A 15,346-nucleotide genomic window follows, 5' to 3' on the forward strand; every position below is an offset into this window, starting at 1 on the left:
CCCTCACGTACACAACCTTTGGAGTTGATTCTGATTTATTAATAAAAACAGGCGTGGGACATGCATGCATGCTCTTCTGTAAAAAGTTTTTGAGCCCTGCATTTCCTGTTTCCCTACATACGCCCCTGTAGTTTCCTTTGCTACTCACAGTTTTATAAATGAGGCCTCAGGTCATGAAAATCCTTTACAGTGTGATTATTTGTTGTCTTTACCTGTAGGTTTTAACTACTTTGGTACTCTTAACTTCAGGCTCAAGTTTAGTCCATCCACTGGAATCCTGTTTTTCATTCTGCAAGAGTGAAAACACCAACTACAGAAACCTTACCCTTTATTTGGCACGAGCTTCAAGGAGTCCTCCAGAAGGCCCTTGATAAAGCAAATGTTAAAGGTTAAGAATCTGGTCTATGAAAACGGCACAGAAGAATACTAGAAGGGATGCTGCTAGAAGGAACAATCTTCAGGCAGAGGACAGAGTTTCTGTGACTTTCATAAATAAAAAGTAATTCACACAAGGACAGACAACAAGTTAGCAAGTTTCATGCTTCAGTTTCAAGCCTGAATCAGTTTGAATAAATATTGTGCAATTACTGAAAAGGTCATATAATATAAAAGTTAACAACTCCTTTTATCTTACCTTTGTCTTCAGTTTTTGTCTGGATATCAAAGGCCACAGGACCTCTGATGGTGAATCCGAGGTAAAAGGAAACTTTGCGGGATCTCCACAGGCTTCTTTGAAGATTGGCTTCCACTTCAATCTCTGTGCCACCAACAGATGCATACACTCTGTAGTTTCGTACAACTCCTTCTACTTTGAGAAGACGGTCTTGGACGGCAGAATTTTTAAAAATGTTCTCATTTCTCCAGTTATAGCTCCAGTCTGGTTTAGTTTCCTGATTTTCCTCATAAAACAACATCTCAAGAACTTTTCTGTGAATGGTCCTGTTCAGTTCTTGTCCTTTTCCAAGGAAAAACAGGGGGCGAAGGTACCTTAATCGAAAATGCTTCTTGTATGTATTTTCATAAGAACAGTGCATTTGCTGGATTAATTGACTGAGGTCAAAGATACATCTGTCTTCATTCCCCGAAGGCCAGTACAAGAGGAGGGCTAGCATGTGCTGTTCAGGCGGATCGTTTAGTTTCAGGGGTATTTTCTCTCTAAATGTTGTGAACGGTTTGCGTTTTAAGGGAGAGCTCCCGCCTGTGTTCATTAAAATGATATGAGCAAAAATGTAGTTGACCACGGCTATTCCTGGATTTTTACTGGAGCAAATTTCCTTCCACCATGTAGTTATTTCTTTAAGGTCTGATTCAGTATGTTCACGGTCGAGACATGCCAGTACCCCTGCAGTGGTATCAGCTAGCTTTTGTTTAAGCTTCTGCATGTGTTCAGCAATCTTTTGTTTGACTTGTTTGTGTGGTGAGTCTCCAACAAACTTCCTGTGGCAGTGCAAGGTGTCCTTAGATATGTATTCAGGATCATCTTTTTCTATGTTAAGCTTGGAGTATGTCAGATATTTGTCAAAAAAATCACATTTTCTCTCAACTTCTGGTCTGAGGCTTTTTATAAGATCATTGAATCTGAAGATTTTGTTATCTCCAAGTGTGTCCAGGACAGAGCACAAGGACACAGCTTGTGTGAGAACGTCTCTCCAGATGTTGTTTTGATGGACAAGTTTGTCATACAAGATATTGCAGACCTGCAGGAAACCAAAGAGCCCTCTGGAATTAAAGACTTTAGTCTTGCTGTCATCGTTCATGTCGGGCTCTTGTTCAGCATCAGCTAGCTGTTCTTCATGCTTGAAAGCATTAATGGCTTTTTCAGCCAGCTGCAGAATTTCTCTTGGTTTGGTAGAAACTCCTTTGCTATTCAGGTGGTTCTTATGGACTTGCCCCAGTGTATCTGCAACAAATGAATTTTGGGGATCTCTCTCATTCGCTCTTTTCGCCCAAATCTCTGCCTGATTGTAGTCTTTTAGTTCGATGTAATAAAAACGAGCAAGGGCCTGAGGGAAAAATGGATTTAGCTTAAATTTCTTTGATGCCACCTTTAAAACTGAGGCACTCTGTTTGCTTCCCTCCATCTTGTGAATATCTAGAATGAGTCTTGAAAACCTTTCTTGATTCTCTTTACTATCTGAAGTATTGACTGGGTCCTCTGTTTTCATCTCTCTTTTGGTTAGCATGTCTTTGACAAACCCAAGCACACATTGAGGAAACTCATCACTTTCTGCATATTTGCAAAAATTGTTCAGGAAGTTTCTTGCTGTGTCACTTCTGGTCACTCCTGCTGCAGCCATGAGTTCAGTGCAGCACTTCGCTATCATTGGATGAGCCATGCGGACCTTTCTCTCAGACCTTTCATCTTGTTGGAAGGTGATGATGAGATCACCATAGGGCTGCATCAACTCCTTAACTGTAAGGTCTCCATGGACAAAACCGTGAGGGTTGAGGAAGTCCAGACACTGAGACTCCAGTAGATATGAACCTGGTACGTAGGCGTTCAGCAGGGACAGGTAGGCAGCCAGCTGGGTCTTCTGTGGTCTGTTTGCTTTTCGGACTGAGCTGAATACTTCGCATGCTTGCTTGATGTAATCTTGAGAAAAATTACTTTGCATTATGTTAAAGCCATGAAATAGTTTTATTTTCTCACCATACCTTGCGATAAGCTCCTTTTTTTTCTTTTTAAATTTCTTCTCTTCTGCATCTGACAGAACTCTCTGCAGGACAACGGGGCCTTTCTGTACCAGGACATCCTTTCTCACACAGCTGAGTAAAATCGCTACAGGCATACGGGTGACTATCTCTTGTTCAGCAATGGTCAGCATAATGCTGTCCTGCAGTTTGTCCAGAACATGCTCATCATTTACTAACAACAACACTGTGTTCTGGTGGCCTTGATCACCTGCTGTGTAAAGGAAAACCACCTCCTTTGCAACTTTTGTGATGTCTGAGGTTGAGTCTGTTAAAACAGCACATCGAAAAGTTTTCCTCAAGTCCCACAACACCTGCATGGCCATGGTTGTTCCTCCACTTCCTGGCTGGTGAAACAGTTTAACAGCTGATACCGCAGGGAGTTTGCTTTTTTCCACAATTTGGTTCTTAAGAGTTTCAAATCCATCTCGTTGGATGAAACCACTTTTAAATTCAGGATGCTCACTGGTGTGGAAATTGAGCCAGTTGGGGGGAGCCCCTTTGTAAAAGTTTTCTTCTGTCTCCTCAGCCAGTTGTTGATTAAAAATCTCTCCATCATACTGATCCGCATATAGAACATCCAGGAGAAAGAGGGAATCTCGGAATTTACTCCCAACATGTCTTAGTCCACCTGGAGCAGTGGACAGGGCTGATCTGCTTGCCATCTCAGATACTCAGTTCTTCATACCTTAGTCGATGTTAAAAATGAAAACAAACATCAGTTACTGTTGGTTGCTCTGTTGGGCTAAAAGACAATGATAAACACAGATCTTACATTTAGTGAAGGAAATCTGCTGCAAAAACTCAAATACCTGTTGGTGGATTTAGAGACTGACGTGAAAACACGTTTACCTTTTGTCAATGGGAAGCGGGTCCGTCCCTCCTCCATCCAAAAGCACTTATAGCTGCAGGTTCACCTCTGCGATTGGAGCCAGGAAAGATAGACGTTTTGTGACTTGTGTAACAAGTAAATCTACAAATATAGATAAATTCTATTAGTTTTACAAGTACAAAACATTTTATGCGATTATGGGTGCAACAGTCAGTGCCTCAGGGAAACACTGACTTCATACTGGGCTACCCACAATGCACTGCACACTATAACAACAGGTATAGGTGAACAGTTGGTCTCTCCATAAAGTTTCATCAGCTCAGAAAACTTTCAGGAGCTTTAGAGCTTTTTAGTTATTTGACAATGATAGTGTTTGGTACGGAAGCGTGGAGCTGTCACCCAAATTAAAAAAAAATCGGACCTTATCACGTTATAACGTGATAAGGTCCGATTTTTTTTCATTTGGGTGACAGCTCCACGCTTCCGTAGTTTGGATTTTCGAAGGATGAAAAGAAGAAGAAAAAACACACACATATATATATATATATATATATTTATATATAACAAAAAAAGATAAATATATAGTATATATTTTGCCGTATGAATTTTTGTCTATTTCTATTAATGTTATATATCTTATTTTATTTTATTTTGCACATAAAGTCTTCATTCATCATGAATTCATCACAAGCAAACATTCCAGAAGTTGTAGTAACACAGGACAAACATGGCTTTACTGTACTTGAGTCTTAAATGTTTACTTTTACCTGCCACATTTAAACACACATGTCAAAGTGTCTGTGTGGAGGAGGGACCCAAATACAGGACGGAGCCAGAGGCAGGGGGATGTTGGAAAAGATGGATTATTGGATAGATTCAACTAAACAGGAAGAACAGCTAAAGACAAGAAACCAAAACTCTGAAACACACTAATGACAACATAAAACACGAGGGAACACCAGGAGAGGTCGGCTAGGGAGTGACTACATGGAAACAATGAGGACTGGGCAGAGGAAAATACATAAATAAAAGCCGGAGGTAAGCATGCACTGAGGGAGCAGGGATGCAACAAGAAGCAAATGAAACCAGGTGCAGAGAAGAAGAACAGAACGCATAATGCTACGAACTCTACGACATGAAACAGGAAGAAAATCAAGCTGTGCTCCCTCCTAACATGGACATGGACATTTATCTACACTGTTTCCTTGAATGAGAGCCTCGTTTTAAAATACAGAGAGCTGGAGAGCTACTTTCACCAGAAAAGACAAAAACAACCAGAATGATAACTAAAGATCAAATGCATGGTTTTAAAGTAATTATCCTCTAGCTTAACAAGGAGCTGAAACAATGCATTTATATAGATAGATATAAACTCCGATCACATTCACCCATTAAGAACAAATTTTAGAGAATATATCAAACACACACACACTCCCTCTGATGAGCTGATTGAAAATGTTGTTACCTGTTTCAGTTCCAGCTGTAGTGCAGGTGACTGAAGAGCGAACACGGCTGTTTATAACAGCTTCCACCTCGCCTGCTACATACCATGAATTCTTTTATGATTGTGTGTCACTTAGTCTCAGCACTCCTTCACACGTAGATGACAGCAGATTTATCACTGGGATTAAAATAGCTTCCATAGCTCGTGACTGAAAGACAAGGTACCGCCTATAAGTTGTGTTTCTTCAGAAATATTTTTAAGTCCTGCTTTCCTGTAAAGCAGAGTTTTCCAGTAAAGCTCCTCGTAGGTCGGCCCTGCACGTTTTAGATGTGCTTTTTCTTTTCAGAGTGGTTATGCCAGGAGTTCTAGCCACTATAAACATCATACTCCTTCATTCATTTTCCATACCTTTCATCTGTCCATCAGTAGCAGCTGGAGCTCAGGAGGAAGAGCAGACTTCCTCCAACCGGAAGGTTGGTAGATCGATTCTAGGCCCCCCCTGACTTGGGCAGGACACCTAACTCCAGTTAGCCTCCCAGCGTGCCCATATGAGTATGGGTGAATGTGGCAGGTAGAGTAAAGAGAGTACACTAAGTCCATTTACTTTCATTTTCAAACACCTTCATCCATTTCAGGGTCGCAGGGATGCTGGAGCCTAATTCCTGGTACACGCTAGAATTACCAGCTAACATAACCACAAATCCACCAGTGTGTTTAGTGTAAGGAATGTGTTTCCTGATGTGGGTTCCACTTTACTTTAGCTTTTTGCCAACCATCTTGTTTTGGTTTAATGACCAACAGCGTCTGTTTAGTTGACCCGTGCTGCTCTTATCAATCCAATAATCATCAGCAGCAGAGAAATAAAATAGAAAAACTGCACATCACCCAGTGACACTCACCACCAACCGGCCAGTTTAATTTTACTGTAAAATCAAAGGAATTCAGGCAGAAACAAGCAGAACTGGTTGAATGTACCAAGCCATGAGAGATCCATGAAACCTACACACCTGTATCTCATCTGTCTCTGTGTGCACATCCCTTGTTTTAACAAGGATACGAGGGTGTGTGCACACGAAGAGCTGCGATGTGTGGACCGTGTGGCCTAATGCAAGCTGTGGACTGAGGGTATAAGTGTTCTACACAAGTATTAAAGGAAAGTGTTAAAGGATCAGGCGTAGGTACAAAGTAAGATTTACACAATGTGATCCACAAAACATGTTTGCAATAGTCGTAACAACAAAACAATTATGAAAGTATGAACTTCATTTCTTCTAAAAGTATCTCTGCAACCCCGAAGTCCATCTGAATACTTTTACAATCATAATAAAGACGACACTCGTGAGATCTGGTGACACATGTAAATATGACTGTATGTGTTACTGGTGACAAAATACAAGATTGTCAGGCTTGCCTAAATATAAATATATATAAACAGTCTCTTAACTCAGCGGATCTCAAACATTTTATTTACTAAATATACAAACACAGTATTAATATCCCTTCTAAACAGTGCATCTGCAGCTCTAATCCATCCAATCATAGATCAATACATGAACATTATCTCTGCAAAAGTCTGATAAAGTGAAGCAGAACAAAATTTAAAAGGTTTTAGACACTTAAGGGCTCCAAAAAGACCATTTCTGCACAGGTTGGTACCATTTGTTCTCTATATCTTCTAACTGGGGAACGGTCAAAGGTTAAAATAATGTCTTTGGGAGGATCTGCCTCTTGTCATTTTGTTAGGATGAGTTAAAAGGAAACTGTCGGCTCGTGTTGTTGTGGCCCTATTCTACTAAAATTCATTCATAGTTATTTATCTGGCTTCCTCCCACCATCCAAAGGTGTTTAACTGATCGTTCTAAATTCTCCAGCGGAGCGAGTGGTGGCCCTGCGATGGACTGGCGACCTGTCCAAGTGTACCTGCCTCTCACCTGCTGTTTGCTGGGATGGGCTCCAGCTTCCTGGATAAAGAAATCAATAAATATATAGCTAACATGATTATTAGTATTTCTCCATGTTAAACAAGCAAAAATCCCAAATTTTCTTTTAGTTTTTGTTGTTTTCTTTAATGTTTGTTTTTCTAGTTCATTTCCTGACATTCTTTTTAACACTCGTGTTTCTGTTTGAGTAAAATCATCTTCTTTAGATCAGACCTGAAAAACCAGATGCAGCCAAGCCTGCAGGTGGTGTTTCTCCGGAAATGGTCCTGGTTTCCTGTAAAGGCCTCTGTTGCAGTTATGTTGGTGTTCAGGATGACTTTTTAGATAAAACAGCAACAGTATTAAGTCGTGAAGTTTATTGTAAACTAACTGGTATTTAAAACCAGCGTTGGGCAGTAAGTTACTGTAACGCCGGTCAGCTCGCAGCTCATTTTGACCTCAGTCAAACTTTTCTTCTCCAGCTGGAACTGCAGCTGCAAGAACATGAGAACATGTGAGGACTGCTTTGGTTTTCTTTGTCCCTGTTTTTGTCTTAGTTTCTTTTTCTCACCTGCAGCAGGAGGGATTCTTTCACTTTCATTTCATTACAAAGCTTGTTTTTATTTCTCTTCCGGATCTAAGGCCTGAAACAAGAGCAGTCGTTTTAAAACACAGTTATAAATATAACTTTCTTCTTTTGTTTGCTTGCTTTCTTTTTTCTTTTTATATTGTTTGGTTTTTGTTGCTAATATTTCCTGGAGCAAAGTTTGGCTTTTCCAGTACTGTGCTAAATTACCCTGGTTTTGTATGAATTAGTTTTGCAGACATATGACACTGTGTTTTATAAATCTGTACGTTATTTAGCTAAATTATTATTTATTGTGCAAGTCTGTTATGCCTGTTACAGTCTTGATGTGATGATTAAAACAGCTTTGCTCCACTATCACATTGGTATCTTTTATTCTTTCTTCTACATCCAACCAGGAGTTACAGATAAAAAATCCTCCATCCTTTTACACGGTGGACAGGCTGCCAGTCCATCACAGGACCAACAAAACTCAACAACCAACCAATCACACCAGCTAAAGTAGTATGCATGCTTTTGGACTGTGGGAGAAAGCCAGAGGACCCAGAAAACTTGAAGAAAACATGCAAGTTTCTTCCAGAAAGAACCTTGTTGAGGTTAGACAGATGAAATAATGCACAATACCAAACATAAACTAACCGGCTAGTCAGGTCAGACTGCTAAGAAAAAAAATTAAATTTAAAGTAAATTTTTATACGTCAGCTGCAGGGCTGAAAGTTTAGGGAAAAAACAACTTTTACATACTAAACATAGCCTGACATAGAAACAGAGCGACTGGATGGGCTGTTAGATTGTTGTTAGTTTTCTGGTTTACAGAGAAACAAAAGTGATTCAGCCAGAAACAGGCAGAGCTGGTTTATTGTGCAAAGATATAAGACACACACACCTGTTTCTTTGCTTCCATTGTCTTTATTTAATTTTGTCTCACTAATAAAGTCAGTGGGGTTGAAGCTTTCTGCATATAGTAGTAAAGTGTTGCAGGTATTTAACTGTGGTGCAAGCAGGGTGGGATTAAAAATACAGAGGTCTCTGGGGAGTGTTAGAAGTGTGAAAGATTTAGTGTGGGCCCCAGGTAGGCATAGGCCCCTGGCCCTGTCTCCACAATACCCTTCAGATAATTCAGCTTTGCTTGCAAGGATTCCACATTTGTTTCTGAAGCCTAGCAGCCATTGGTACTACTGACACACTGAGCAGCAGATTTTAAATCAGCTAAAGACATCACTGATGCTTCTTCTGCAGCATTAACAGTATTAAATCTCCCTGTGATAAATGAACTTACCGAAGTTACAAAGGGATGTCTGTTAGCACAGTCATCATCATCCACTGCGGCTGAAAGGCCTCGCTGGTCGTAACACAGTTCTGAGCAGGTTTAGTTTAGTTTGATACCAGTTTCTGGAAGAGCCGGTACTTCCATTAGACCGCTCCCAGGAGTCCCTGAACATCCCGATCCAGGCCGTGTCTGTGCAGTCTGATAGACCAGGTAATGCTGCTCTGTAGTGTTCAGACGAACCAGTGCTACTATCAGGAGAAATATAAAACTTAAGATAAACAGCGTCTAAGAAAAAATAACCTATTAGGAGAAAAATATGAGTGACTTTCTCATTTTTATTGAATATGTTTAATCTTTTTGGTGGTTACTACAGCCAGCTAGCATCTAGCAGCCATCAGTTGTTTCACATTAAGGCCCTCTCATATTAGCTGTTTTAATCACATTAACTGTGATTAAAACAGTGTTACTCGCAATGAAATCTCTTAAACCTTCCTGTGGTGTAAAAGCTGGTTTGGAGGCTTCTGTATAAATAACAAAGCAGGCATACTTAATCTGGACCTACAAGGGCTGCAATCCAGCAGCTTTTCCATGAAGCCCTGCTCCAACACGCCTGACTCAAAGTAATGAGTCGTTGTGCTAAACGTGGTTGGCTGTTAGATCCATTTAATTTGGTTCACGTGTTTAAGCAGGAATACACTGAAAACCTGCTGGATTGGAGTTTATAAATGCTGAGATCAGGGAAAAAATGAGGAAGATGAGCCATGAATCATCAGCTGGTTAGTTTTTTAGGTCAATGTAAAATAACAGACTTTTAAAAAGCAACATAATTCATATTTGGGTTGATTTTTTATTTCTCCCAAATATGTTTGAGAAACCTGAAGACTAAAAAATAAACTTACCAAAAAATCTCAGCTCTGCTGTGAACTTGCTGCCAGCACAAGAGAACAACAACAACAACACAAAAAAGGAGGAAGGCAACGAATTATCTTCAGGTTGACGACAAAATCACCCCTGCTGCTTTCTTTTAATGATTATTTTTCTTCATTTATCAATTTTCCAGCCAAACTAAATTCTACATTTTAACTCATTTGTATTGCATTTTTTCTTTATTTTAAACTGACATTTTACAAACAAGGTAAATATTTGTCACACACACAAAAAACAAACAAAAAACAAACAAAAAAACAACCAAGATTTCAAAGTTCAAAAGGATTTTGGAAGAAGTTGAAAGCTTATCTAGTCCAAAACCCTTTAGTCAATAAGGACGTAAATGTTGACCCTTTCACAGCAGCTCGTTGTGCAGCATCGGTGAGTTTCAGGGGTGAAAAAGCCATAATTAACACACTTTTTCCCAAAAATTCCCCGGGCTGCAGGGCCTTTCCTCTCTTTTACTGGAAATGCAACATAAATAAACACAAATTCCTTGATGGAAAGATTAAAATTCCAACAGTAAAGGAATTGCAATTGAAATTGAAAGTTTGCTTACAGTGAAAAACTTCAGAGCACAAACACTCGGTAGGCAGCGTCTGGCTTCATAGCTACAGCGTAATAATCCACTCACTGATTTATTTCTTTGACAAAATCAGCATTATTCTGTGTGGAAAGTCTCTGTGTTTACATCAGAGGATAACTTGCTGATTAGACTCAACAACTACATGTAAAATGGTAAAATATGAACGTAGACGACATGGAGCTTGTCAAAAGCCACAGGTCTCTTCTGTTTCCATTTTAAAGGTATTTATCCTGTGCTGTAGAAAGCAAATATTTTCTGCCTTTTTAAATGATTAAATTGTTCATTTAGAAAGCGTGTTAATATTAATGAACATGACACAGAAACATGCATGCGAACACCTCAGATTTCTGCCATGTGCTAATTTCTATCACTTGTCCCTGAAGGATGTTGAAAGTGTGATGAGAAATACAACAGTTTAAATAAAATAAAAATCACTTATACGGCTGGCTACATTAGTTAAGTCATTTCTCTTTAGGGAGAATAATTAATCTCTCTAATTTAAAAAAAGACTTAAGTGTATTTACTAAGTTTGCGTTTAGTAAAGTTTTATGCTGTTAATGTACACACTTTTGTCCCTGATCTGCAGCTAAAAGCACAGAGATGATACTGATTCAGGAGCAAAGCAACAAGACGTTGATTCTGTCCTGAAGAGCCATGAGCGAGTCGTTCAGGTAAGACTCACCTTGACTTTTCCTCTTTCATTCACAGGTCGCAGGTAAGGATTTTAGTAGGTGAGAGGCAGGGCACACCCCGGACAGGTGACCAGTCCATCGCAGGGCCACACTTGCTCCTAACATGCAGGCCTTTGAATGTCCACCACCCCACAGGTTCTAACCCCAGACGAGGCTCAAACCAGCAACTTCTTGCTGTGAGGCTGCGGTGCTAACCGCCACACCACCGTGAATGTTTGTCACGGTGAATGTTTTACACCCAACTTTTCAGCTGTTTTTGTTTGTGTTTGTTTCTTGTAGTTGAGCAGTCTGAACTCTACGTTGTGTTCTGTGTTCATGGACGTTCTTCTAAAGAACCAACCAGAAGGAGTTCAGCTCTCCGTGACGGAGGTAAGTCATTATAGTTCTTGTTATTAGTAAAATCTGTGTTTTTATATTTAAAAGAAGAATCTGAAATACTTGTAATTTCCAGGGAGAAAATTCTTGAAATGTCTTGTTGTGTCTGACCAGCAGAGTAAAAGTGGAAGATCTCCTGCTAGTTAATACAACAAAGATGGCAGTGAAATTAAAGGAGCTGAAATTAACAAATGTTTGTCTTTGTTGCTCAAAATGTGCCAAAAACAGTTTGGTTAGATCATGTAATCAATTGAATGAAATACTTAAAGATAAAATGCATATAGAACCTTTAGGAAATTCTCCTGGGACAGTTTAGGTTTAGATATTATGGTTTATTCAGTAAAAAGCACATGGACGACCAGACCTGATAGATCATCAGAGGAGAAATTCATTTATTGTGTTAGTTTGACTAAATCTGGACTTTAAACTCGTATAAACATGTTTTGTGAGTGAAATCCTGCTAAATCGAATTTCTCAAAGTAGGAGCCACTTAGTGTTTCACCGTTCCTGTCCCGGGCTTCGACCTGGAACAAAAGGAGTAGCTGGTACATGGAAAAACGGTAAGAGCATCTGGTTGGTTTGTGTTGTAGTGGAGCTGGACGAACTCTGACTGTATGTAATCATGTCATGAAAAGTAGAACTAAGCCTCTTTGTTTTATTTTTAAAGCCACAACATTCATTCATCAGGAATATAAAACTTATCTTTTCTTGCTGTTATGAGTTTATAAAACTTGAAAATAAATGACTTTGTCTACTTTGAGGTAATGTTGATAGAAATTAAAACATGTTCTACACATTCATGACTCAGCTTTGCCAGCCATTATTTGATTAAATAGATATCCTTGTCCTTTATTCTTACTGATACACATCAAAAATATGTTTTGCTTTAATGATTTAATTTCATAATTAGAAGAATTATTTAAAGTATGGTGTGGTAGAGTTTCACATTTGTGTTATAACTAGAAACTGCTGAAAATTCTACATAAACTGGGGATTGTAAGAGCTTGAATAAAGGCAGCTGGATTTCTTCTTGGCTCTTCAAAACGTTTAATCCTTTCTTCAGTTCTACGTAGTGTGTGGAGAATTTTGGCTTATAAGTGTTAAAGGACTGTTCACACCTGGAAGGTCATTAAGGCCACATGTGCCACTGACTGGCTTACTGTCATGTGGGTTTTCCAGTCATTGTAACCTGGCATAAAATATGCATCGCTGTGAGGGCTGAACCTGGACCTTTGACCAACATTGTGAGGGTATTTGTAATTTTGAGGACCTTTTGCCTGGTCAACATAAAAAAAATTTGGGAAACTTATTTTTCAAAGGTCTCTACTCTCAGTTCAAACAGTTCAAATGCATCCAGCCCAGTGGGAGACATGGCTCTGGTTTTATTTAGCGTTTTGTTAGCGCCCTACTCTGCTTCTGATTGGCTGTAACGGCACAAACCCCTGTGTACTGATAGGCTGCTGGTTCCTGTCATTTATAGCAGCTCTGCTCATGTCCTCCTGCCTGGTTCCCAGAGGGCAGGCTGGGTGTCACAGATGGTTGAGACACACTGTTGTATGGATGAGACGGCAAAACCTGGAGAACATAAAGAGTTATCACTAGATCGCCATGAATAATATCCAGGGACGCTTTATTTCACATTATAAACTATTTATTTATGGAAAGTTATATTTGAAAAAGTCCTCGGATAATATTGTTTTGTAATTCAAAGCATAAGTTGGACTGGGTCCGGTCTGCCTCACGGTCCAGATAGAGACCAGAGTCCGGACTTTGAGGATCCCTGCTCATGAATTTTCTGAATGAGTACCAGAGGATGTTCATTCATTAGTTAGACTTACTCCACAGAAGAGAAGGAAGGCTGCCCTCTTGGTGATGATTTTGTTGCAGGGCATATGAAGAAGCTGCTGAGCAAAGACAACAAACAAACAAACAAAAACAAAACAAACAACAAAACAAAACAAAAAACTTTTCCAACACAGAAACTGAAGTGCTTGTTGGTGAGGTGGAGGCAGGAAGAGACATTTTGTCTGGTGGGTACAGTCACAAATAAAAGAAAACGCTGCACGTGCAGCCTGTTGATGTGTGTTGCAGTTTGACAGTGTGACCGACAAAAATGTAGCAGAAATAAACCAGAAGCACCCAGAGAGTGCAACCTCCTCCAAGACATTGTAATTTTATTTTATTGCCAAGGATTGTGGGTTTTATTTTTCAGTTAGAGGCTGTAACGGCAAAATGATCCCGATGTTCCCACAATAAAGATAAGTTCATGTACCAGACGGTAATCCGGATCACCCACAAGATCTAATTAATTATTCTATTTCTAACATTTTCTGAAAATTCAATCAAAATCCATCCATAATCTTTTTTATGTTGCTAACAGACAGACAAACACACCAAGGCCCCTGAACTGAACTCTGCCTAATAAAATCTGCTAATAAAAAAGGTGTGGCTGGACCTCAAGGTGGAGGAAAAAATATGAAAATGACTTGCCTCCATCGTTACAGTGTGTCTGCGACTGAAGGAGGAAGATGAGACCCGAGACGTACCAGGAGATGAAGGCGGGAGACACTGACTTGGCAGAGACTACAGATGAACCCGATAAAGCTCTGCTACATATCTTATGTCACAGCAGCTAAACTATTTTATACACATGTACAGAAACATCAGGCTGATGTGCTGTGTCCTACAATTCTGCCACATTCGGGGGCGGGAGGTGGAGAGAACGAGTAGGTCCATTGCGGAGCTCAGGATGTCCCCAGCATGGCACATCTCGAAGTGGTCGGTTTCTGACCAAAGCTTTACTCCAAACACAAAGGAAGCACATCAGCACCGTCCTGTTTGCTGCTCTGCTGCAGCGCTGCAATCAAGCTCGTCTGCTCCACCTGCCCCCCGCCCCACTTAAACACTCCCCAGTCTCTGCTTCCCTGCCAGATCTAATCTTGTTTTGTTCTTGAGTTTCCTTGTATTTGCAGACCTCCTGTTTTTGACCCGGTCACGTCCCTGGATTTTGCTCCTGCCCACGTTGGATTGTTCCACCTGCTGATAGCCTGCCTGGATATTCACCCCTCCCCTTGATAAGTAGCTGTTTTAACTCTTATGTAATTTTATTTATTTTTCTTTTGTGTACGGGGACCTTGGGTTTAGAAAGGCGCCAAGAAATAAAATGTATTATTATTACATTAAAAAATCTTTAAAAAGGAACCATTGCATTGTTCTCATCTCAAATGCTGCATTACATCCTCACAGATCCTTCCCTCTGTGTAAAGCCTTCATGTTGGGGGGGGGTCGCGTCCTCATACTGGGTAGGGGTAGGTCAGGGGCAGTGTTTGCTTCCCACCTTGGAAAAAATGATGGCAACAATCAGTGGTTTAGGCCACAATCATGACAATAAATTTACCGGTTATTTGCCACACAGACTCTCTGGGGTCCAGAGTTTGAGATTTGAGTTGTTTTATATATTTTCACATTAAAAGATATTAACGGAGTAGTTATAGCTCTACAAGCTGCAGTACAGATGTTATTGCTGGTTTGACAGTTTATGATAAAGTGGATCTATAATTGATGTTTGGTGTGAAGTAAATTAAATGTGTGAGAGGAGTATGGCTGCAATTCAACCCCTCACCATCTTCATTGTAGATTTTCCCTGTCTCCATGTCTGTATGCATGGGTCAGAGTTTATGTACAGGTGTATACATTTCCCTGTCACATTTGTTTTTGAATATCAACTTTTGCGAGAGGAGTGGTGTACGCCACTTTAAGGCCCCGTTTTGTGCGTACGCCACGTTTGTGAGCCCTGATTAGAGCATTAATTTCCCCCAGTTGAACAGGGACAAGACTTAATGTAGAGATCAATGAATAAAATGATGGTTTTTTAGCAGTATGCTTCTGAATTGAAGTCTGTTTATGAAAGGTCATTACAGATAAGCCTATCTACCCTCCCCTCTTCTCCCCAGGATGCAACAAGACATGACATCACCTTTGACATCAATTTGTAGATTTTCCTGGAAAAAAACAACCTCAGATG

General features: G+C 40.0%; 1 protein-coding gene and 1 long non-coding RNA gene across 3 annotated transcripts in view; one reads left to right on the forward strand and one right to left on the reverse strand.

Annotated features, from left to right (window-relative positions):
• Window positions 1-5,015, reverse strand: part of LOC121640242 (sterile alpha motif domain-containing protein 9-like) — a 43,734-nt gene extending 38,719 nt beyond the window's left edge. For both annotated transcript variants that reach the window (XR_006010426.1, XM_041985938.1), the window contains exons 1-4: window positions 4,989-5,015; window positions 3,544-3,664; window positions 635-3,379; window positions 326-366 (exon numbers count right to left, since the gene is read on the reverse strand). Coding sequence is in view for 1 of the 2 variants with exons in the window: in XM_041985938.1 (XP_041841872.1) it covers window positions 329-366; window positions 635-3,356 (2,760 nt within the window). In the remaining variant the exon portion in view is untranslated. The remainder of the gene's footprint in view (window positions 1-325; window positions 367-634; window positions 3,380-3,543; window positions 3,665-4,988) is intronic.
• Window positions 5,016-10,911: 5,896 nt separating this feature from the next.
• Window positions 10,912-11,475, forward strand: LOC121640683. Its single transcript, XR_006010554.1, has 3 exons — window positions 10,912-10,926; window positions 11,227-11,316; window positions 11,399-11,475. It is a non-coding gene; the product is annotated as an uncharacterized LOC121640683 (long non-coding RNA).
• The last annotated feature ends 3,871 nt before the right edge of the window (window positions 11,476-15,346 follow it).

This window comes from Melanotaenia boesemani, chromosome 5 (assembly GCF_017639745.1).
Source record: "Melanotaenia boesemani isolate fMelBoe1 chromosome 5, fMelBoe1.pri, whole genome shotgun sequence".
Lineage (NCBI taxonomy): Eukaryota > Metazoa > Chordata > Actinopteri > Atheriniformes > Melanotaeniidae > Melanotaenia > Melanotaenia boesemani.